Source organism: Ranitomeya imitator, chromosome 6 (genome assembly GCF_032444005.1).
Source record: "Ranitomeya imitator isolate aRanImi1 chromosome 6, aRanImi1.pri, whole genome shotgun sequence".
Classification (NCBI taxonomy): Eukaryota; Metazoa; Chordata; class Amphibia; order Anura; family Dendrobatidae; genus Ranitomeya; species Ranitomeya imitator.
In genome coordinates this window covers 419,979,149-420,004,852 of record NC_091287.1, presented here as the reverse complement: position 1 = coordinate 420,004,852, position 25,704 = coordinate 419,979,149, and the positions used below count along the sequence as shown (strand labels likewise).

Genomic DNA, 25,704 nt, shown 5'->3' with positions numbered 1-25,704 from the left:
TTGATAAAAGTTGAATCAGTTTTTCTCGTACGTGGAGAGAGAAAAAAAAAAAGAAAGGTTGTACTCCTCCATTTTGTCAGTCTACGGAAATTGGACAGCACCCGGTGTCATATGAATGTAGCTAAACATTTTTTAAGGACTCATAGTCTTGCATTACCAGTTTTGATCTGGCACTTGGAACAAAATCGGACATTACACTGATCGTTTCCCTGGACCTCTCGAGCCATGGAAAAAAAGTGGACATGTGCACAGCCCCATAGAATATCATAGCTACGAGTGCTACGTACAAGAAAGTGGGTCTTCTACACGAGCCCTGACTGGGTTTCTTGCTGTAGTCTTCATAAACTAAGAATACAGCTACAGAACAAGCCGAGGATTACCTCCCGAGTCCTCAACAGTCATGTAATTGGTCACATTTATGATATATCCAGACATATACTTTTGTAGCACCATGCTATATTATACTACAGCGTGTGACATTTTCTCATGTTCTCATTATTGTACCTTGCAAAACTGCTATGGCTTTCCTACGTCTCATACATACTTAGAACATTTTTTACTTATAATTATGGAGAAATGTGCTCATTTAATATTGCCAGCTTTTCACTTGGTCTGTAACTAATTATGTACATAAATAAATGAGCTGTAGAGTTTACAAATCATTTGTTATGAAAAATATTAATGTGCTGTTTAGTTAGTTGTTTTAGCATTTCGTTTAACAGAAAATTGCCTGAAGTTTGTTTAAAAATTATCAAAGCTGAAACAGATCAGATATTGCAATTTGCAATTAGCTACAGTAAACAACAGATATCAAATGTTTTATTTTCTTTTGTATTTTGTTTTCAGTCATCTAATTAATACTCAGATGTGCTGCATATGTTTATCGCTGCTTCATATAGTTATTAACACGGACAAATACAAATTTAAAAGGTTAATAGCATAGATAACATTATATGAAGGCTTATGGCGTAGGTACAAGATCAGTTAAAGCTGACATTCGTTTTCAGTAATCTACTTAATACTCAGATGTGCTCCCTATGTGTATCACTGGTTTACTTGGTTACTAAAGGGAATCTGCACCAGATTTTTGCTACCTCATCTGGAAGCAGCATAATGTAGGGAAAGAGACCCTGATTCCAACGATATATCACTTACCTTAGCTAACTGGGTGCAGCAGTTGTGATACAATCAGAGTTTTTGATGTAGCATGTAGCAGAGCTCAGAATGCTAACCCCACCCGCACCACAGCTTTCTGAGTACATTGTATATTGACAGCAAGCTGATAATCAGTGGTGTGGGCCTAGCTGGACTAGGATACATGAGGGAGATTGTCAGGCAGTGAAAATCACCTTCTGATAAAACACCCATTGTATAGAAACAACAGCACACAGTTTAATAAGTGACACATCACTGAAATCTGTGTCTCAGCCCTCAGATTCCCTGTAACACTGACAAATACAACTCTAAAAGGTTAATAGCATTATAGCTTACAGCATGGGTACAACAAGCCCAGTTGAGGCAGCAGTTCCAGCAGTCCAGCAGGAAATAGTAAAGTAGAATACGAGAGAGATAAACAGTGCAGGAAATCCAAACTTTTCATGACTTCCACGCTCAAAGAGAATCATGATCCCTTGTTTCCCATTTTTAACCAGAAGAGCAGCAGCTGTAAAACAAGAAAAGAGCAGAAAAATTGGAATGAAATGCATTCATGTGAAAAATAGTAAGGGACAGAAATTGAATAGCTAGCAATGTATGTTATCTACGCTCAACCAAGGCCAGGACAAGGGGTAGTGTTGTGAGTTCTGTTTTTGGGCTCCCTCTGGTGGTTACTGATGGTACTGGGTGATTTGTGTTCTGCTGTCTCTGGTGTCCACCTGTTCTATTAGGATTTGGGAGTTTCCTATTTAACCGGGCTTTCTTGTCATTTCCCCGCCGGCTATCAAGGTTATCAGACTGTTTTGTAACCTCAGCTTCTGGCTTCAGTAATCTTCAGGACAAGCTAAGTTTTTGATTTTCTTGTTCCACGTTTTGATTTATTTTTGTCTTGTCCAGCTTGCATATAATTGTTTCTTTGCTGCTGGTTGCTCTAGCGGGCTGTAATTGCTCCTCATGTTCCATGAGTTGGAACATGAGTTCAAGTAATTACAGGATGGTTTTTTGAAGGGTTTTTTGCTGACCGCGCAGTTTACTTTTGTATTCTCTGCTATCTAGTTTTAGCGGGCCTCATTTTGCTGAATCTGATTTCATACTGTGTATGTGCCTTCCTCTCATTTCACCGTCATTATATGTAGGGGGCTGCTATTTCTGTGGGGTATTTCTCTGGAGGCAAGAGAGGTCTGTGTTTCTTCTAATAGGAGAAGTTAGATCTTCGGCTGGTGCGAGATGTCTAGGATCAACGTAGGCACGTTCCCCGGCTATTGTTATTTGTGTGTTCAGGTTTAGGGTCGCGGTCAGCTCAGGTTCCATCACCCTAGAGCTCGTTGGTGCTTGTCCTTTTGTGATTCCCTGCCATTGGAATCATGACAGTATAGCCGGCCACAAAATGTTTGGGCTGAAGTAGGAGGAAAAGTAGTCTGAGGAAGTTTTTTTTTTTTTTTTTTTCTCCTCTGAGGTTGCTGCCTAGCCCTAATTGCAGCCTGGCTGATTTTTTTTTTTTTTTTCCTCCTCTTAATCCTTGAATGGCTCTGACCTTAGCTGTTTATCATGGACGTCCAGAGTTTAGCTTCCAGCTTGAATAATCTTGCTGCTAAGGTTCAAAATATACAAGATTTTGTTGTACATGCTCCTATGTCTGAACCTAGAATTCCTATTCCAGAGTTCTTTGCTGGAGATAGATCTAGTTTTCTGAATTTTAGGAACAATTGCAAGCTGTTCCTTTCTTTGAAATCTCGCTCTTCTGGAGACCCTGCTCAGCAGGTTAAGATTATTATATCTTTCCTGCGGGGTGACCCTCAAAATTGGGCATTTGCATTGGCACCAGGGGATCCTGCGTTGCTTAATGTGGATGCGTTTTTTCTGGCATTGGGTTTGCTCTATGAGGAACCTAACCAAGAGATTCAGGCTGAAAAAGCTTTATTAGCTCTCTCTCAGGGGCAAGATGAAGCAGAAATATATTGTCAAAAATTTCGGAAATGGTCAGTGCTTACTCAGTGGAATGAGTGCTGTTATGGCTGGCAATCAGGCAACACAGCGTGCAGTAATCAGCGCACATACAGAGATCTGGCAATAACCAAAAACAATAGGACGAGCTCTGAGACGTGGAATCTCTGTAGACTGCAGTACCTGATCTATCCTCACACAACTATAAGCAGCAGTGGATTGCGCCTATAACTACCTATGCAACTCGGCACTGCCTGAGGAGCTGACTAGCCTGAAGATAGAAATACAAGCCTGACTTACCTCAGAGAAATACCCCAAAGGAATAGGCAGCCCCCCACATATAATGACTGTTAGCAAGATGAAAAGACAAACGTAGGAATGAAATAGATTCAGCAAAGTGAGGCCCGATATTCTAGACAGAGCGAGGATAGCAAAGAGAACTATGCAGTCTACAAAAAACCCTAAAACGAAAACCACGCAAAGGGGCAAAAAGACCCACCGTGCCGAACTAACAGCACGGCGGTGCACCCCTTTGCTTCTCAGAGCTTCCAGCAAAAGTTAATAGCAAGCTGGACAGAAAAAACAGAAAACAAACTAGAAGCACTTATCTAGCAGAGCAGCAGGCCCAAGGAAAGATGCAGTAGCTCAGATCCAACACTGGAACATTGACAAGGAGCAAGGAAGACAGACTCAGGTGGAGCTAAATAGCAAAGCAGCCAACGAGCTCACCAAAACACCTGAGGGAGGAAGCCCAGAGACTGCAATACCACTTGTGACCACAGAAGTGAACTCAGCCACAGAATTCACAACAGTACCCCCCCCTTGAGGAGGGGTCACCGAACCCTCACCAGAACCCCCAGGCCGACCAGGATGAGCCACATGAAAGGCACGAACAAGATCTGGGGCATGGACATCAGAGGCAAAAACCCAGGAATTATCTTCCTGAGCATAACCCTTCCATTTGACCAGATACTGGAGTTTCCGTCTAGAGACACGAGAATCCAAAATCTTCTCCACAATATACTCCAATTCCCCCTCCACCAAAACAGGGGCAGGAGGCTCCACAGATGGAACCATAGGTGCCACGTATCTCCTCAACAACGACCTATGGAATACATTATGTATGGAAAAGGAGTCTGGGAGGGTCAGACGAAAAGACACCGGATTGAGAATCTCAGAAATCCTATACGGACCAATAAAACGAGGTTTAAATTTAGGAGAGGAAACCTTCATAGGAATATGACGAGAAGATAACCAAACCAGATCCCCAACACGAAGTCGGGGTCCCACACGGCGTCTGCGATTAGCGAAAAGCTGAGCCTTCTCCTGGGACAAGGTCAAATTGTCCACCACCTGAGTCCAGATCTGCTGCAACCTGTCCACCACAGAATCCACACCAGGACAGTCCGAAGACTCAACCTGTCCTGAAGAGAAACGAGGATGGAACCCAGAATTGCAGAAAAATGGAGAGACCAAGGTAGCCGAGCTGGCCCGATTATTAAGGGCGAACTCAGCCAACGGCAAAAATGACACCCAATCATCCTGGTCAGCGGAAACAAAACATCTCAGATATGTTTCCAAGGTCTGATTGGTTCGTTCGGTCTGGCCATTAGTCTGAGGATGGAAGGCCGAGGAGAAAGATAGGTCAATGCCCATCCTACCACAAAAGGCTCGCCAGAACCTCGAGACAAACTGGGAACCTCTGTCAGAAACAATATTCTCAGGAATGCCATGTAAACGAACCACATGCTGGAAGAACAAAGGCACCAAATCAGAGGAGGAAGGCAATTTAACCAAGGGCACCAGATGGACCATTTTAGAAAAGCGATCACAGACCACCCAAATGACCGACATTTTTTGAGAAACGGGAAGGTCAGAAATGAAATCCATCGAAATATGTGTCCAAGGCCTCTTCGGGACCGGCAAGGGCAAAAGCAACCCACTGGCACGTGAACAGCAGGGCTTAGCCCTAGCACAAATTCCACAGGACTGCACAAAAGCACGCACATCCCGTGACAGAGATGGCCACCAGAAGGATCTAGCAACCAACTCCCTGGTACCAAAGATTCCTGGATTACCGGCCAGCACCGAACAATGAAGTTCAGAGATAACTTTACTAGTCCACCTATCAGGGACGAACAGTTTCTCGGCCGGACAACGATCAGGTTTATTAGCCTGAAATTTCTGCAACACTCTCCGCAAATCATGGGAGATGGCAGACACAATGACTCCTTCCTTGAGGATACTCGCCGGCTCAGATAACCCCGGAGAGTCGGGCACAAAACTCCTAGACAGAGCATCCGCCTTCACATTTTTAGAGCCCGGAAGGTATGAAACCACAAAATCAAAACGAGCAAAAAATAACGACCAACGGGCCTGTCTAGGATTCAAGCGCTTGGCAGACTCAAGATAAGTAAGGTTCTTATGATCAGTCAAAACCACCACGCGATGCTTAGCACCCTCAAGCCAATGACGCCACTCCTCGAATGCCCACTTCATGGCCAGCAACTCTCGGTTGCCCACATCATAATTACGCTCAGCAGCAGAAAATTTCCTGGAAAAGAAAGCACATGGTTTGAACACTGAGCAACCAGAACCTCTCTGTGACAAAACCGCCCCTGCACCAATCTCAGAAGCATCAACCTCGACCTGGAACGGAAGAGAAACATCAGGTTGACACAACACAGGGGCACAGCAAAAACGACGCTTCAACTCCTGAAAAGCTTCCACGGCAGCAGAAGACCAATTAACCAAATCAGCACCCTTCTTGGTCAAATCGGTCAATGGTCTGGCAATGCTAGAAAAATTACAGATGAAGCGACGATAAAAATTAGCAAAGCCCAGGAATTTCTGCAGACTTTTTAGAGATGTCGGCTGAGTCCAATCCTGGATGGCCTGAACCTTAACCGGATCCATCTCGATAGTAGAAGGGGAAAAGATGAACCCCAAAAATGAAACTTTCTGCACACCGAAGAGACACTTTGATCCCTTCACGAACAAGGAATTAGCACGCAGTACCTGGAAAACCATTCTGACTTGCTTCACATGAGACTCCCAATCATCAGAGAAGATCAAAATGTCATCCAAGTAAACAATCAAGAATTTATCCAGATACTCACGGAAAATGTCATGCATAAAAGACTGAAAAACAGATGGAGCATTGGCAAGTCCAAACGGCATCACCAGATACTCAAAATGACCCTCGGGCGTATTAAATGCCGTTTTCCATTCATCTCCTTGCCTGATTCTCACCAGATTATACGCACCACGAAGATCTATCTTGGTGAACCAACTAGCCCCCTTAATCCGAGCAAACAAGTCAGAAATCAATGGCAAGGGATACTGAAACTTAACAGTGATCTTATTAAGAAGGCGGTAATCAATACACGGTCTTAGCGAACCATCCTTCTTGGCTACAAAAAAGAACCCTGCTCCCAATGGTGACGACGATGGGCGAATATGTCCCTTCTCCAGGGACTCCTTCACATAACTGCGCATAGCGGTGTGTTCAGGTACGGACAAATTAAATAAATGACCCTTAGGGAATTTACTACCAGGAATCAAATCGATAGCACAATCACAATTCCTATGCGGAGGTAGGGCATCAGACTTGGACTCTTCAAATACATCCTGAAAGTCCGACAAGAACTCTGGGATGTCAGAAGGAATGGATGACGAAATAGACAAAAATGGAACATCACCATGTACTCCCTGACAACCCCTGCTGGTTACCGACATAGAGTTCCAATCCAATACTGGATTATGGGTTTGTAGCCATGGCAACCCCAACACGACCACATCATGCAAATTATGCAGTACCAGAAAGCGAATAACTTCCTGATGTGCAGGAGCCATGCACATGGTCAGCTGGGCCCAGTACTGAGGCTTATTCTTGGCCAAAGGTGTAGCATCAATACCTCTCAACGGAATAGGACACCGCAAAGGCTCCAAGAAAAATCCACAACGTTTAGCATAATCCAAATCCATCAGATTCAGGGCAGCGCCTGAATCCACAAACGCCATGACAGAATACGATGACAAAGAGCACATTAAGGTAATGGACAAAAGGAATTTGGACTGTACAGTACCAATAACGGCAGAGCTATCGAACCGCCTAGTGCGTTTAGGACAATTAGAAATAGCATGAGTAGAATCACCACAATAGAAACACAGTCTGTTCAGACGTCTGTGTTCTTGCCGTTCTACTTTAGTCATAGTCCTGTCGCACTGCATAGGCTCAGGTTTACTCTCAGACAATACCGCCAGATGGTGCACAGATTTACGCTCGCGCAAGCGACGACCGATCTGAATGGCCAAGGACATGGACTCATTCAAACCAGCAGGCATAGGAAATCCCACCATTACATCCTTAAGAGCTTCAGAGAGACCCTTTCTGAACAAAGCCGCTAGTGCAGATTCATTCCACAGAGTGAGTACTGACCACTTTCTAAATTTCTGACAATATACTTCTATATCATCCTGACCCTGGCATAAAGCCAGCAGATTTTTCTCAGCCTGATCCACTGAATTAGGCTCATCGTAAAGCAATCCGAGCGCCAGGAAAAACGCATCGACACTACTCAATGCAGGGTCTCCTGGCGCAAAAAAGAAATAATAATCAAAACCTGTTGAATAGGATTACCAGAAGAATGAGGTTTCAAGGCCAAAAATAGCTTACAATTATTTCTGAAGCTCAGGAACTTAGTTCTGTCACCAAAAAACAAATCAGGAATCGGAATTCTTGGTTCTAGCATCGATTTCTGATCAATAGTATCTTCAATCTTTTGTACATTTACAACGAGATTATCCATTGAGGAGCACAGAGCCTGAATATCCATGTCCACAGCTGTGTCCTGAAGCACTCTAATGTCTAGGGGAAAAAAAAGACTGAAGACAGAGCTAAGAAAAAAAAATGATGTCAGGATTTCTTTTTTCCCTCTATTGGGAATCATTGGTAGGGCTCCTTGTACTGTTATGGCTGGCAATCAGGCAACACAGCGTGCAGTAATCAGCGCACATACAGAGATCTGGCAATAACCAAAAACAATAGGACGAGCTCTGAGACGTGGAATCTCTGTAGACTGCAGTACCTGATCTATCCTCACACAACTATAAGCAGCAGTGGATTGCGCCTATAACTACCTATGCAACTCGGCACTGCCTGAGGAGCTGACTAGCCTGAAGATAGAAATACAAGCCTGACTTACCTCAGAGAAATACCCCAAAGGAATAGGCAGCCCCCCACATATAATGACTGTTAGCAAGATGAAAAGACAAACGTAGGAATGAAATAGATTCAGCAAAGTGAGGCCCGATATTCTAGACAGAGCGAGGATAGCAAAGAGAACTATGCAGTCTACAAAAAACCCTAAAACGAAAACCACGCAAAGGGGCAAAAAGACCCACCGTGCCGAACTAACAGCACGGCGGTGCACCCCTTTGCTTCTCAGAGCTTCCAGCAAAAGTTAATAGCAAGCTGGACAGAAAAAACAGAAAACAAACTAGAAGCACTTATCTAGCAGAGCAGCAGGCCCAAGGAAAGATGCAGTAGCTCAGATCCAACACTGGAACATTGACAAGGAGCAAGGAAGACAGACTCAGGTGGAGCTAAATAGCAAAGCAGCCAACGAGCTCACCAAAACACCTGAGGGAGGAAGCCCAGAGACTGCAATACCACTTGTGACCACAGAAGTGAACTCAGCCACAGAATTCACAACAGAGTGCGCCCTGGCTGCAAAGTTCAGAGATGGCCTTTCTGAGGCCATTAAAGATGTTATGGTGGGGTTCCCTGCGCGTACGGGTCTGAATGAGTCTATGACTATGGCTATTCAGATTGATCGGCGTTTACGGGAGCGCAAACCTGTGCACCATTTGGCGGTGTCTTCTGAACAGGCACTTGAGACAATGCAATGTGATAGAGTTCAGTCTAGAAGTGAACGGCAAAACAATAGGCGGAAAAATGGGTTGTGCTTTTATTGTGGTGATTCAGCTCATGTTATATCAGCATGCTCTAAACGCACAAAAAAGGTTGATAAGTCTGTTGCCATTAGTACGTTACAGTCTAAGTTCATTCTGTCTGTGACTCTGATTTGCTCATTATCATCCATTTCCGTCGATGCCTATGTAGATTCAGGCGCTGCCCTGAGTCTTATGGATTGGTCATTTGCCAAGCGATGTGGGTTTAGTCTTGAGCCTCTGGAAGTCCCTATTCCTTTGAAGGGAATTGACTCTATACCTTTGGCTATGAATAAACCTCAGTACTGGACACAAGTGACCATGCGTATGACTCCCGTTCATCAGGAGGTGATTCGCTTCCTGGTGTTGTATAATTTACATGATGTTCTAGTGCTTGGTCTGCCATGGTTACAAACTCATAATCCAGTCCTTGACTGGAAAACAATGTCTGTGTTAAGCTGGGGATGTCAGGGGGTTCATGATGATGCACCTCCGATTTCTATCGCTTCATCTACTCCTTCTGATGTTCCTGTATTTTTGTCGGATTATCGGGATGTTTTTGAGGAGCCTAAGCTCAGTTCGCTTCCTCCTCATAGGGATTGCGATTGTGCTATAGATTTAATTCCTGGTAGTAAATTTCCTAAAGGTCGTTTGTTCAATCTGTCAGTGCCAGAGCATACTGCTATGCGGGATTATGTTAAGGAGTCCTTGGAAAAGGGACATATCCGGCCATCTTCGTCCCCTTTGGGAGCAGGTTTTTTTTTCGTGGCCAAGAAAGATGGGTCCTTGAGACCTTGTATAGATTATCGTCTTTTGAATAAGATTACCGTAAAATATCAGTATCCTTTGCCTTTGTTGACTGATTTGTTTGCTCGCATTAAGGGGGCTAGATGGTTCACTAAAGGCCCCTTCACACTAAGCGACGCTGCAGCGATACCGACAACGATTTGGATCGCTGCAGCGTCGCTGTTTGGTCGCTGGAGAGCTGTCACACAGACCGCTCTCCAGCGACCAACGATGCCGGTAACCAGGGTAAACATCGGGTTACTAAGCGCAGGGCCGCGCTTAGTAACCCGATGTTTACCCTGGATACCATGCTAAAAGTAAAAAAAAACAAACACTAGATACTTGCCTACCGCTGTCTGTCCTCCAGCGCTGTGCTCTGCTTCTCTGCTCTCCTCCTGTACTGTCTGTGAGCCGGAAAGCAGAGCGGTGACGTCACCGCTCTGCTTTCCGGCTCACAGACAGTACAGGAGGAGTGCAGAGCACAGCGCTGGAGGACAGACAGCGTTAGGTAAGTATCTAGTGTTTTGTTTTTTTTTACTTTTAGCATGGTAACCAGGGTAAACATCGGGTTACTAAGCGCGGCCCTGCGCTTAGTTACCCGATGTTTACCCTGGTTACCAGTGAAGACATCGCTGGATCGGTGTCACACCCGCCGATCCAGCGATGTCTCCAGGGAGTCCAGCGACGAAATAAAGTTCTGGACTTTGTTCAGCGACCAACGATCTCCCAGCAGGGGCCTGATCGTTGGTCGCTGTCACACAGAACGATTTCATTAACGATATCGTTGCTACGTCACAAATAGCAACGATATCGTTAACAATATCGTTATGTGTGAAGGTACCTTAAGATCGATCTCCGGGGTGCGTATAATCTTATACGAATGAAGCAAGGTGATGAGTGGAAAACCGCATTTAATACGCCTGAGGGCCATTTTGAGTATTTGGTAATGCCTTTCGGACTTTCTAATGCTCCTTCAGTCTTCCAGTCCTTTATGCACGATATTTTCCGTGAATATCTGGATAAATTTATGATTGTGTATTTGGATGATATTTTGGTTTTTTCTGATGACTGGGAGTCTCATGTTCAGCAGGTCAGGAAGGTGTTTCAGGTCCTGCGGGCTAATTCCTTGTTTGTAAAGGGCTCAAAGTGTCTCTTTGGAGTCCAGAAGATTTCTTTCTTGGGGTATATTTTTTCCCCTTCTACTATTGAGATGGATCCCGTCAAGGTTCGGGCTATTTGTGACTGGACGCAGCCTGCATCTCTTAAGAGTTTGCAGAAGTTCTTGGGCTTTGCTAATTTCTATCGTCATTTTATAACTAATTTTTCTAGTGTTGTTAAGCCTTTGACGGATTTGACTAAGAAGGGTGCTGATGTTGCTGATTGGTCTCCTGCGGCTGTGGAGGCCTTTCAGGAACTTAAGCGCCGGTTTTCTTCTGCTCCTGTGTTGCGTCAGCCTGATGTTTCGCTTCCTTTCCAAGTTGAGGTTGATGCTTCCGAGATTGGAGCGGGGGCGGTTTTGTCACAGAGAAGCTCCGATTGCTCGGTGATGAAGCCATGTGCATTCTTTTCTAGAAAATTTTCGCCCGCTGAGCGGAATTATGATGTGGGTAATCGGGAACTTTTGGCCATGAAGTGGGCATTTGAGGAGTGGCGTCATTGGCTGGAGGGTGCTAGACATCGTGTGGTGGTCTTGACTGATCACAAAAATCTGATTTACCTTGAGTCTGCCAGGCGTCTGAATCCTAGACAGGCTCGTTGGTCACTGTTTTTCTCTCGTTTCAATTTTGTGGTTTCATACCTGCCAGGTTCAAAGAATGTGAAGGCGGATGCTCTTTCTAGGAGTTTTGTGCCTGACTCCCCTGGAAATTCTGAGCCCACTGGTATCCTTAGGGATGGGGTGATTTTGTCGGCCGTATTCCCAGACTTGCGACGTGCTTTGCAGGAGTTTCAGGCGGGTAAACCTGATCGTTGTCCGCCTGAGAGACTGTTTGTTCCGGATAGCTGGACCAGTAGAGTCATCTCTGAGGTCCATTCTTCTGCGTTGGCAGGTCATCCTGGAATATTTGGTACTAGAGACTTGGTGGCCAGGTCTTTTTGGTGGCCTTCCTTGTCTAGGGATGTGCGTTCTTTTGTGCAGTCTTGTGAGGTTTGTGCTCGGGCTAAGCCTTGCTGTTCTCGAGCCAGTGGATTGTTGTCACCTTTGCCTATCCCGAAGAGGCCTTGGACGCACATTTCCATGGACTTTATTTCGGATCTCCCTGTCTCTCAAAAAATGTCCGTCATCTGGGTTGTGTGTGACCGCTTTTCTAAAATGGTTCATCTTGTACCCTTGCCTAAGTTGCCTTCCTCCTCTGAGTTGGTCCCTCTGTTTTTCCAGAACGTGGTTCGTTTGCATGGGATTCCGGAGAACATCGTTTCTGACAGGGGATCCCAGTTTGTGTCTAGATTTTGGCGGACGTTCTGTGCTAAGATGGCCATTGATTTGTCCTTTTCGTCTGCATTCCACCCTCAGACGAATGGCCAGACGGAGCGAACTAATCAGACCTTGGAAACTTATTTGAGGTGTTTTGTTTCTGCTGATCAGGATGACTGGGTTACCTTTTTGCCGCTGGCCGAGTTTGCCCTTAATAATCGGGCTAGTTCTGCTACCTTGGTTTCTCCTTTCTTTTGTAATTCGGGGTTTCATCCTCGTTTTTCCTCTGGTCAGGTGGAGCCTTCTGATTGTCCTGGAGTGGACATGGTGATGGATAGGTTGCATCAGATTTGGAGTCATGTGGTGGACAATTTGAAGTTGTCCCAGGAGAAGGCTCAGCAGTTTGCTAATCGCCGTCGCCGCGTGGGTCCTCGACTTCGTGTTGGGGACTTGGTGTGGTTGTCTTCTCGTTTTGTTCCTATGAAGGTCTCTTTTCCTAAGTTCAAGCCTCGGTTCATCGGTCCTTATAGGATCTTGGAAATTCTTAACCCTGTGTCGTTTCGTTTGGATCTCCCGGCATCGTTTGCTATTCATAATGTGTTCCATCGGTCGTTGTTGCGGAGGTATGAGGTACCTGTTGTTCCTTCGCCTGAGCCTCCTGCTCCGGTGCTGGTGGAGGGAGAATTGGAGTATGTTGTGGAGAAGATCTTGGATTCTCGTGTTTCCAGACGGAAACTCCAATATTTGGTCAAGTGGAAGGGTTATGGTCAGGAGGATAATTCTTGGGTGGTTGCCTCTGATGTTCATGCTGATGATTTGGTCCGCGCTTTTCATAGGGCTCATCCTGGTCGCCCTGGTGGTTCTCGTGAGGGTTCGGTGACCCCTCCTCAAGGGGGGGGTACTGTTGTGAGTTCTGTTTTTGGGCTCCCTCTGGTGGTTACTGATGGTACTGGGTGATTTGTGTTCTGCTGTCTCTGGTGTCCACCTGTTCTATTAGGATTTGGGAGTTTCCTATTTAACCGGGCTTTCTTGTCATTTCCCCGCCGGCTATCAAGGTTATCAGAGTGTTTTGTTACCTCAGCTTCTGGCTTCAGTAATCTTCAGGACAAGCTAAGTTTTTGATTTTCTTGTTCCACGTTTTGATTTATTTTTGTCTTGTCCAGCTTGCATATAATTGTTTCTTTGCTGCTGGTTGCTCTAGCGGGCTGTAATTGCTCCTCATGTTCCATGAGTTGGAACATGAGTTCAAGTAATTACAGGATGGTTTTTTGAAGGGTTTTTTGCTGACCGCGCAGTTTACTTTTGTATTCTCTGCTATCTAGTTTTAGCGGGCCTCATTTTGCTGAATCTGATTTCATACTGTGTATGTGCCTTCCTCTCATTTCACCGTCATTATATGTGGGGGGCTGCTATTTCTGTGGGGTATTTCTCTGGAGGCAAGAGAGGTCTGTGTTTCTTCTAATAGGAGAAGTTAGATCTTCGGCTGGTGCGAGACGTCTAGGATCAACGTAGGCACGTTCCCCGGCTATTGTTATTTGTGTGTTCAGGTTTAGGGTTGCGGTCAGCTCAGGTTCCATCACCCTAGAGCTCGTTGGTGCTTGTCCTTTTGTGATTCCCTGCCATTGGAATCATGACAGGGTAGGCAGGGAAGGCACCTGCCTAGGGCACCACTTCCTGCCCACCTGATGGGGGCACACTATAAAAAAATGTTGAATGTCTGTGGTTGTCGGAAATGTTCCTGTGGCTATAGACATTCAGCACCCTGATGGCCAAGGCGCAGGCATGGAGGTGAGCGGTGTCAGTCACTGACACCACTCATCCCTCTCTCTGTCCTGCGCCCAAGCTGTTCCTCCCAACCTGCACTCAATTGTATTTGCATCTGTCAGATGTGATTACAATTGCTGTGTGCGCCGCCCGGGTCAGGAGCAGAGGAGCTGTCATCTCCCCTGCTCCGACGGGATCTCCAGCAAGATACAGGCCACACAGGGGACATTGGATGGTGCAGTGCAGTGATGTCATCACGCTGTCCAGCATCCACTTCTGCATTCAACAGAAGAGGAGACGGTGAAAGGAAGCCAAGATTATGTATGACCTTCTTTTTTTGTTCTTATATTACTGTGCGAGGGGGCATAAAATGAGGGGATGGCTATGCAAATGGGGGAAATAAAATGAGGAGCTGTGCAGCTGGTGGGGAATTAAAATGAGGGGAGGGGCTGTGCTGATGGTGGGAATAAAATGAGGGGTTGTGTAGATCAGTGGAATTAAAATGGGGATGGGGTTGTGCTGATGGGAGGAATAAAATTAGGGGCTATGCAGATGGGGTTAATAAACTGAAGGGCTGTGTAGAGGAAGGAATAAACTGAGGAGCTATGTGGAGGGGGAATAAGCTGAGGGGCGGTGCAGAGGAAGGGGAATAAAATCAGGGGCTGCGCAGATGGGGAAGCAAACTGAGGGGCTGTGAAGATGGGGGAATAAACTGACAGGTTGTGCAGATGGAGGAGAATAAACTGAGGGGCTGTGCAGATGAGGGAATAAAATAAGGGGCTGTGCAGAGGGAGAATAATCTGAGGGTCTGTGCAGAGGGGGAAGTAAACTGAGGGGCTGTGCAGATGGGAGGAATAAACAGAGGGGTTTTGAAGATGGGGAGAATAAACTGGGGGGCTGTGTAGATGGGGGAATAAACTGAAGGGCTGTGCAGAGCGAGGATAAAATATGGGGCTGTGCAGATGCGGTGTAATAAACTGAGAGGCTGTGCAGATGGAGGAATAAACTGAGAGGCTGTGCAGATGGAGGAATAAACTGAGGGGCTGTGTAGAGGGGGAATAAAATGAGAAGCTGTGCAGGGAGCATAAAATGAGGGAGGTATGAGATGAGAGGTAGTACAGGGGGCATGAAATGAGGGACTCTGGGGGGGGCAATAAAATGAGAGGATGTGTTTGAGCTATGAAATGAGGTGCTGTGAAGGGATGACAGCAAAGTATACGAGGAGCTGTGGTGACCATACTGTATATGGAGTTATAGAGGTCATTATACTCGGGGGCTGTGGTGACCATACTGGATAGGGGCAGGCGATGAATATCATACTGTTTAGGGTGTTGTTTGTGCACCGTAATACTGTATGGTGTGTTGTGGGAATCATCATAGTATACAGGGGGCTGTTTTGGATATCACACTTTTTATAGTGGTTTGTGGTGGACATCATACTATATATGGGGGTCTGTGGTGGTGACTATACTATATATTGAGGGATTGTTGTGGATAGCATACCATATGGGCGGCTGTGTAGGGGGACAGTGTGAGGAGTGGTTACAGTTTGAAGAGGGAAGCATAGTGGGCAATATGAGGGCATAATGTGAAAAGGGGCACATAATGGATATGGAGAGGTGACAGTGTGAAATGGAGGCACAATATGGGGAGGGATTGGCATGGTGGGGGGACAGTGTTGAGATATAGAAAGTGTAATGGAAAACGAAAGAGGGAACAGTCATGATTCATAAGGGCAGATGGTGTGGCGGTATAGCTGCTAATGGTAGACAGTGTAGAGGCCATATACCATAGGAGGCTTACTTAGGGTCATAATATGAATTGATATTTTTATGCAGAGGGCATTTTAATAACACTCGTATTTTTAAGGGTACTGTGTCGGGGTTTGCTGTAAAAGACAAGAGAAGAGGGAGGTCTGCAGAGAACAGCTGTGGATCTGATAAGTCATCATGGCAACTATCCAAGATGGAGATTATAAGAAAAAGATGACTGTAAGTTATAATCTATAAGGTACCTGAATGTAAATGTTAATTTTGATACTGACTAATTCTCATCAATACTGTGGTTCCTGTATGGTACGTAGTCTGATGATGGCATGCTAATAAGAACTCCCAGTATCTCCTTAGCATTGTTAAGGACATACTGGGTGTTGTAGGGTTGTAGATTCATGCAATGCAATTGTTTATGGGGCTGACTTGATAGTTCAATTGACTGTTGTAGCAAGCTTGGCTCTTGTATTCAAGTACTCTTGGTTCTGGTTATGTATTCATGTGACATTCATGTTCTGATAAAGGTCTTGGTAACATATTAATTTACTGGTGTTCTGGTGATGTAGTCAGGTACTGATGGTGGGTTTGTTGATGTATTCATGTATTGATGGTGGATCTAGTGATGCATTCATGTAAAAATGGTGGTTCTGGTGACTATTCATTTACTGATGGTGGTTCTGGTGACGTATTCATGTACTGATGATGGTTCTCGTGACATTTATGTACTGCGGGTGGTTGTATTTATTTACTGATGATATTTCTGGTGCCATATTCATGTACTATTGATGGCTCTGGTGCTCTAATTATATACTGATGATGATTTTTGCTTTGTATTCATGTACTGATGATGGTTCTGGTGATTACATATATCACCACAATCATCATCACTACATGAATATGTCACCAGAACTGGAATACATCAGCCGAACACAATCAGTTTTGTGCAAGCTGTATTTGTCGCATGACAGACACCGTAACGATCAGACGTATCCCTTAATTTCTAATGGGGGTCTGTTTATTAGACACCTTCATTGAAACCAAACAACCTTGATTATAGTTACGCTTTATTAGTTTCCTTAACTATCCTTGGGTTCTACACTTAAAATATAGAATGTCAGGGATGAATGTCAGGGATGAATATTGCCATTTTTCCCCTGTATTTTGTAAATGGGCAGAAAAAATGATTGATTCTATATCCAATCTTGAAATTGCACTTCTTGTTAAGCCACATCCCTAAAGTACACCACTTTTTTAACTTTTGATAGCATTTTTTGTATGAAAAAGGTAACAATTCTAGTGGAAGTGGTCATCAGAGTTTGCTAATGTCACGCCGTTTATGGCGATAAAGAGGCAGGACGGCATACTGGGACCCGCACCTGTCCCTGCCACAATAAAGGGGCCCTGGCTTTCCCTTATCTCAAGGGTACCTATAATGGTTAGGAGGCCTGAGCCGCCAGCGTATCCCTGTCTCCTGTGCAGGCCCTATCAGTGGCCCCGTCTCCCCCCCAGGGAGGAGGACTGCACCAGTGTATTAATATGACAAGTAAACAGGGTATGCAGACAAGGTAACAAAAATCTCAAACTCACCAAATGCTCACACAGCCACAGAGGAAACACAGAGAAGGGAAGAGGGGGGGACTAGGAAGGAAAACAGATTTAACATGCAACCAAAACAGCAGACATCAATCTCTGTAGATAAACCTCCAAGCTCCAAACACCATGCTCCTTCCCACTTCACTCCAGGTAGCAGAACTGATCACTGACAACAGTTGTAGTCAAAGCTGAGTCTATACAGAAGAAGAGATTACAAAAACCAATTCAGCTGAGAGACCAGCTCTCAGCAACTTCAGCAACAAGATTTAACTCCTGCCCTGCTGGCACAAGACAGCCAGATCAGAATTCAGGAGAAGAGCTTCTGTTCATCATGTGTGAATGAGGCCCAGAGCGCTGCGGTTCTCTGGAATCTCAATGTCGCAGTAGCCCCATGACAGCTAACTAACCATCGGAGGTGAAATGGGGATGTGCATTAGGGGTCCTGTTACCTTAGTATCTGAGCCATTCCTTTGGAGTGGGGGGTGGTCACCATTGGCTTCATCTGCCTAGGGCACCAAAATACTTTGTCCCAGCCCGGCATTCTATCCAATTATATTAAACTATTAAAGGGGTGGTCCGAAACTAAAATGTATTTTAATCCTAAATTCTCAGTAGGATCTTGTCATTGCACAATGTTCTTCTCAGTTAATAGCAAGCCAGCAAGAGAGCACATGGTCAGTGCACATTTTAAAGAGAGAACAAGAGAGCAGAGAAGAGCCACGCCCCCGCAAGTGACTTCACTTTGTATTATTTAACAACTTACTGTTTGGTAAAAAGAAGTTTTTTGTTGGACTTTGGTCTCCCTCACTCACTTTTGTAACATCTGGTCCTGGCCTGCCATATACAACGGCAACATGCGGCACACACACCTAGCCAGGACCCCTATTTTCATGTACAGTGGTGAGGCGTGGAAGACTAGTAATTCGCTCACGTCTACTGCCCTGCACCACATTACACTTATAAGAGGTTCACTGGGTTCAATCTATAGAGTAGAGGCCAGAGTGTGGAGTGAGCTGACAAAGAAGGATTGCCTTGTTATCTTAAAACCAGATGGATAAAGTCAGAGTCAGAGTTGGTAAGCAAACAAAGGGTTACGTTGGTCCAATGTCTGCAAGGGGCGGAAGAATCAAAGTCAGGCAGTAGAGTGATACCAGACAGCTTACCAGGGTCAGAATACATGGATCACTGGTAACTCTGAGCAAATTGTGGAAGTTTAAATAGGGTGTGGCTTTGCCCAGATCTCACAGGAAAGAGCTAATTAAAACTGTTAATTAGCTACTCTGCAAATGCATACTGACACCCTGGCCAGGTGGCCAGGCAAATTCCAGCTATGGAAATGTTCTTGCCTGGAACAAACTTGTGTCACTCAGCACTGTACACATTGTAAGAGTGGCATGGGCTAACAATAGAAGCAGAACTTGTGTGAGCAGGTTCAAACAGAAATGTAACAAAACTATGCAAATTAGCTTACTTCCAGAATAAAATACCACCTAGGAGAGGTACTAATTTGCATAATAAATTACTCTGAGGATCACTTTAGGGATCTAATTTTCAAAGCATTATATTAAGGGATGACACTTCCTCTCAACATAATATTTTCTGCAGAAATTTAATTACCTTGATTAATTGTATGATTTGAATTTGGAAACTCATCTGATCCAGGAACCATGGACCCTTCTGGACAATTATATTCTGAGGCATCCCACACTTCAGGAGTACTACTTAAAGAGAAGACACAGAATATTGAATTTTCATTTTCAGTATCTAACCAGCTAATTCACACTACACGTATTAGGAAAAACATATACAGGGACAAAGGTGTGACTTTAATCCATCATAAAATCTGTAACTTTCCCCCTTCACTTACGTAGGTAAATGAAGAGGTTAATGTGGATTTAATCTGTGCTACTGAATAATCGTATGTCCAGACGTATTTCACACAAAGAGAAGTGGTTTATTCAACATGTTTCAAAGTCCAAGTGACTTTTTCATCAGGAAATACCACAAAAATACAGAGTCGGAGCTAAGTTGCTGACTTAAATATGCAGAATTTAAAAAAACGGCACCAATGGGATCACCTGACAAGCAGACAATGTCAGGTCTGGTCATTTGGCTCTCCACTCCTTCTGGTCACTCCATTCTTCACTTGTATCCAGTCACTCGGCGGCTATAAGCCAACTTCACTGCACCACACGTATGTCCTGCTACAGGTTCAGGCACCGACTCCACCCTTTCGCTGCTTAATCATGACCATGATTAAGGGAGCTTAGTCTCCAGAAACGCGTTGAGATTCCTACCTATATGGTTCGTGCTAAAGTCTGTATCCTCCATGTTTAAAGTTTGTGAATAAAGAAAACTCTTTTTTATGGATTCGGTGAAGCTGGACATTTCTTCTTTTTTTAGCTTTTTAATATGCATCATCCCATAAGTCTTTCTATAGGAAAAACAGCAGCGGTGAGTGAGCACTGTAGAAAGTCCAGAGTGACTCAGTTACTTCCTAAGATTCCGCACCCAATAATGATCACATCATCCAAATAATTTGTCACCTACTGGCACCCCGCAGCAAGATCGTAGGGTACCTAAACATTATTATAACACCAAGTGGCCTAACAATGGTCTCTCATTCTGCTAATTATATCAACCTTTTAGGTTTCGCTAAAGGCAAAATCTAACATGCTGACTGTCAGTAGAATTCTGACAGGTTGGTATAATACACTGCACTATAGTAGTAGTGCAGTGATTACCTAAGTGAAAAAAAAAATGTTATGACTCCCAGAAGATGGTAATAGACCTGCTTAAAAGAAGTAAACGATTAAAAAATATACAAATTGTCTATCTCCACAAGCGTGCAGACACGCAGAAAGATGTTGTAATTATAGTGCATGCTGAACATTGCAGAAAAATATAAAACAATTGAAAAAAAGTTTCTAGTTGTGTTGATCCTTTGCCCCTTCCCCTCTCTCTCTTCCCAAAAAAGTGATCAAAAAGTAATATGTTGCCCAAAATGGTAAAATTGAAAACTACCCAATGTGGCCAACAACTTCTGGATTTGGACTGCTTTGGACTGGGTTGTTGATTCCATACTGCCACTGGATCCTTGGTCTGGCAACCAGTTTAATTCTTCTGGGTCAACCTCAGCAGAGTTTTCAGCGACATCAACGTTCTGGTAATCCCAATGGAACAATTCCTGGATCAAATCCAAACGTGTGTCGGTGGCCCAGTATTCGATCCGTCAAAGCTGACACAACTCCTGTAGTTGCCGTTTCTTTTTGAGGCTGTATATCCACTCCATGTCCTCTTCTCAAGGCTGAGCTGGTGGAGTTGGACGTGGTGGCATCCAAAATCTGCAATGTATGCCTCACCTATGTTCTGCTGGGAGGGTCTATCTGCCTCCGTGGTTGTGGAGTCCTTTGATGGTGTTTACAAACACTAGTCCCCTGCACCTCCCCTGGATCAGCTGGGCATTGTAGTATCCTACTGCTGTCACCAAGTGTGGAGACACGAGGGTCAGTGGGTGCTCTAGTCCGTTGGCCTGGCTGTCTTTAGAAAGTCCGCATGGACAAACAAAAGGTAAGAGCAACACACTATGGCAATAATTTATTGGATCACAAACAGTCTACAACATTATAGTACAGTCCCAGCAATTACATAAGATGGTGCAAATGACAGTCTCACTCTTTTGCTGGCTCGCCGGGAATGAGAACATTTGCGACTCCCAGGGCCAACTACCTCAACCACTGGCAGTCTGTCTTTGGTGAGCACCGACAAAGAGCTGGTAGCAGCAAGCTTAGGAAGCTGACAGAGTAGATTGAGGTACATGGCCAGGTGACCTGTTTGTCCCAACCTGGGTTCTACAAAAGTCTTTGAGGGTTCAGTGATGGTCAATGGAGCAGATCTGTATTTCTCCAGTTGGTGCCATGGTTCAATGGCTGCTGTCCTGTAGAGTCTCTCTGTAGAAGGAGAGGCCCTTTTTATACCCACAGCTGTCCTTCAGGGTATTATCCACAGGTTTGGGGGGAGGTGGGAGGAAATAATTCCTCTTTGTTAAAGTGTTCAATTAACCTGCATATTTTGTCCTTATATGTGTGCAGAACAACAAGCTGCAGGTAGTCAGCAAGTATTCACCAAATTAACAAACACCAATTGTTCAATTAACCTGTGCCTTTGTTCCTCAAGGATAGTAGAACAATAAGCCACAGGGACTGATACAATAGATAATCAACAGCCATTCAACAAATCAACAAACATCAATACAACCTACAACAAGAGTCAATGTTCAGGCTCATATGAACATATTATATGTTATATTACATATCATATATATATATATATATATATATATATATATATAGTGAGCAGGTATAAGAAAGAAATGCGGCACTCACTATCTGTCTACAGCTAAAAATGTCCTTTATTTAGCACTTAAGCCTTCACAAACATGATGCGGCATCGACAGGAGTATACGAGGGAGCAGGGGAGTGACAGGGGAGGACGACGGCCGTTTCGCGCACAGGCGCTTCTACGGGTCCATGTGGACATTTTTAGCTGAAGACAGATGGCGAGTGCCGCATTTCTTTCTTATACCTGCTCACTTTGATTCCTGGATTCTGTATGCAGAGCACCACCTGGATCTCATCAGAGGCCAGTAGAGTCCACTCCATGTAAGATCACATGTAAATTGTTTTGATACACAGCTTTTCAGTGCCGGTCACATTTTCTCTCTATCGAGAGATATATATAGATATATATATATATACACAATATATATTATATGTTATATATCATATGCTCAGGCTCATGTCCCTGTTCCTACTGAATAATACGCCTGTCATCAATGTAATATAACATAAAAACTGACCCTCATTTTAAGACCTCATTCAAACATCAGTTTTTCTCACGTACGATAAAAACTGACTGGTTATTTTCATCGGAGTTTGATCAGAGTGTGGTACAAGTGTCTTCCATTGTACTCGTACATGGAGACATAAAAAAAAGTTTCTCCATCTTTTCCTTTCTGACTGTCCATGAAAATCAGACCACACTCGGATGTCACCTGAGTTGCGGTTCAATTTTTTCAAAGACCCAATGACTTATATTATCGATTTTGATCCAACCCTTGGATCAAATTCAGGCATGTCTCCTCAATTTTAAATGGGCCTCATGGAAAACATGGACAGCACTTGTGCATGAAAATCTGACTTCTAAATGAGCGCTAAAAGCATGGATTTTGCAGGCGCACAGTGAACACTGGTGAATTTTAAGTGTAAAAACAAATAGTATATGGCTTTTTACATATCTCCCAAGAAAGAGTTAATTAATTTAATGTTATAAATAAGTTGTTTGTACTCAAAAATGATGACTTAAAAAATACAACTTGTTCAGCAAAAAATAAGCCCTAATACTTCTACATCATATTGCTATCCGAAAACACCAATAAAAAAAAAAACATTAATTCCCAAAGGACCCAAATAGCCAGATCCCTAAGGGGTTATTGTTATCAGTTTCAATTACAGAAAATGCATCTACTAGCACTGAAAATAGTGCAATGGGAAACTTAAAATTAATTATTTAAGAAAATTAGGAAAGATACACAATAAATCTCTTCCTACAGTGGCCAGTAATGATGTTTTTCAGGATTCGTTAAAAATGTTTAATCACAAATCTTATACTCAAACACTAATTTCTGTAAATGTATTCCTCTAAAATCCTGAATGTTAACAAATGTGCACAACAGTGTCAAAAGCTATCAAATGATGCCCTCGAGTGGTCAGATTTGGTATTGCACCTTTACAAACACTGCTGAGAATAAGATGACAGCGACAGGTTTATTTTGTTGCTATTGTAAATGTGTCGATTACAGGGATACTATATATCTTCTTTTTCACTTTACTTTTTCATTTAATAAAGCTAAAAGAAAATATGTTTTAATATTTTAATTATTATAAGACAAAATAAATGCCTTTCAGTGTTGAGTGTAGTGAAAAAAAGGTTAATTATTCACCAACAGTTTACCCAATCTGTGGCTCAAACTGACCAGTCCGAATGCATTTTGAAGTCGAGTCATCTGAACTGTTCCCTTACAGATTTCTTTTTTTCGCGTACTGTATTGATAAAATATTTATAGGCAATTAATATATACCGTAATTAATATACATACGTACCCATGAGATGAGTTTGTGAGATGAGACTTGGTAGGGTCTGATGTGCATGGGAAGAAATATGGCACATAGACCGTTATAGTCAGTGTTACTGCCTAGAATGATAGATAGAAGGATTAAAGCCCATTGTATAATATAACGTGCACTACACTACAACGATACAGCAAAGATGTCTATTTTAATAAATTGTGTCTCGTAGTGACATATAAGTGGCTACATTATTTTTTCAGCTGATATTAAAGGAATCTGTCAGCAGGTTTTCGCTATTTTATCAGCAAAGACACAGATTCCAGCGATGTATCACTACTGGGCTGCTTGTTATCGTTCCAATAAAATCAGTGTTTCATCCGCAGGAAATTATCACTACCGGACTTGATGTCTTGTGCTGTGTAGTCCTCCATATTCATGAGCTCTGTATAACTCCGCCCCCACCACTGATTATCATTTTTCTGCCTATATAGAGTGTACACAGAATACTGCAAATCAGTGGTGTGGGCGGGGATACACAAAGCTCAGCATTCACAAAGCTCAGCATTCAGACAGTAATTTTATCAGAACTGCAGCAAGCAGCCAAGTGACAAATCGCTGGAATCAGGGTCTCTGTCCCTGCACCTTGCTGCTCTCAGATTACATAGCAAAAAATATCTTGACAGATTCCCTTTAAAAAAATACTAAAAGCAATAGCAATTATCGCCAATAATGTATGACTGTATTGCTGTAATTATACAATTTCCATATTATCATGTCCTCAAAAAAGTGAAACCACCACCTTTAATCCTGAATTTAGAGCTGTTTAGGGTTTTTTCTTCTGCATGTGCTCACTGTACCCTCAGCCCTATCCCGAGCCCAGCGCTGGCTGATCCTGCTGGACTGACAGCCTCCTTGCTGTGTTACTTCAAGCAGCAGGAATCCAAATCTCAGGCATGTTCATACGGCTTGTCTGCTCTGTGCTGTTCCTGATTTGTGTCCTCGGAGGCGTCTCTTTCTGTCCCACCATGAGGAGAAGTGTCACATGAGCAGAAGCGCATTGGATCTGGTGCCCACAATAGGGAGTAACACAGCGCAGATGCCCCATTTGAGAGTCGCAAGGGCCTAAATCAGCTGTAGCCACCACAGTGGCAAGAAAGTATTACATGTATGTACCCAGAGACCAACAAGTCGCCCATGTAATTCATGGACTGGCCAGATCCTTGATCCAGAGGTGCTTTTCAGGCCACGTTCACACGTTCAGTATTTAGTCAGTATTTTACCTCAGGATTTGGTCAGTATTTTACCTCAGTATTTATAAGCCAAAACCAGGAGTGATGATGATGAATCCAGAAGTGGTGCATATGTTTCTATTATACTTTTCCTTGATTGTTTCACTCCTGGTTTACAAATACTGAGGTAAAATACTGACCAAATACTGATCGTGTGTGTGTGGCCTTATAGTTACACTATAATAATAATAATCTTCTGAGTGAGAGCACCCATGAGTTTTATAGTTCACTAATAAGTAAATTCACTGTAATTCACTAGTAGGACATTTTAGGATCTCTAAGGTGAAGTTCCCAAGGTGAGTTTTTATGAGTCCACCGTTAATTTAGTTTTGGTTTTTTTACGCTGCATAAACTGACCTGTGGTGTGTTTGAAATTTGCAACATATCAATTTTTCTTGCAGGGACGGTGCGTTTTATGTGCAGATTTTCCCCATAGAATTGGAAAATACGCACTATAAACAAAGGTAGTCCATCTATGACTGTACCAATTACAAGGAATTATTAAATAATAAGCAGCTTTATTAAAAATGACATACCAAAAAGAGACAGGAATTAGATAAAAATGCCTGTAAAAAAAAATCTGTACTCAGAAAAACGCAATAACAAACCTACAGGTAACCTAATTTACCTATTAGCGCTCACCAAACACTCATCGTGGGAATTTTTCTTAGTTGTAAAGAGAATTTGTCAAGTCCTCAAAACTATTTGAAATTCCCCCATTAAGTTGTTGAGCCTGACCCTGCAATAATATACTGGGCTAAAACCGATGGGGGACCTGACAGGTTCACTTTAAGGCTGCCGTCACACTAGCAGTATTTTACATCAGTACTTGTAAGCCAAAACCAGGAGTGGGTGATAAATGCAGAAGTGGTGCATATGTTTCTATTATACTTTTCCTCTAATTGTTC

General features: G+C 43.5%; 1 protein-coding gene across 7 annotated transcripts in view; it reads right to left on the bottom strand.

The window, feature by feature from the left end:
• The window catches only part of LOC138642804 (chloride channel protein D-like), a 320,123-nt gene that overhangs the window by 232,720 nt on the left and 61,699 nt on the right, over positions 1 to 25,704 (bottom strand). For 6 of the 7 annotated variants that reach the window (XM_069731316.1, XM_069731317.1, XM_069731313.1 and 3 more), the window contains 3 exons: positions 23,541 to 23,632; positions 18,997 to 19,100; positions 1,492 to 1,663 (listed from right to left, as the gene is read on the bottom strand). In XM_069731316.1, coding sequence (XP_069587417.1) covers positions 1,492 to 1,663; positions 18,997 to 19,100; positions 23,541 to 23,632 — 368 coding nt within the window. The remainder of the gene's footprint in view (positions 1 to 1,491; positions 1,664 to 18,996; positions 19,101 to 23,540; positions 23,633 to 25,704) is intronic. The other variant, XM_069731315.1, reaches the window with a different exon arrangement.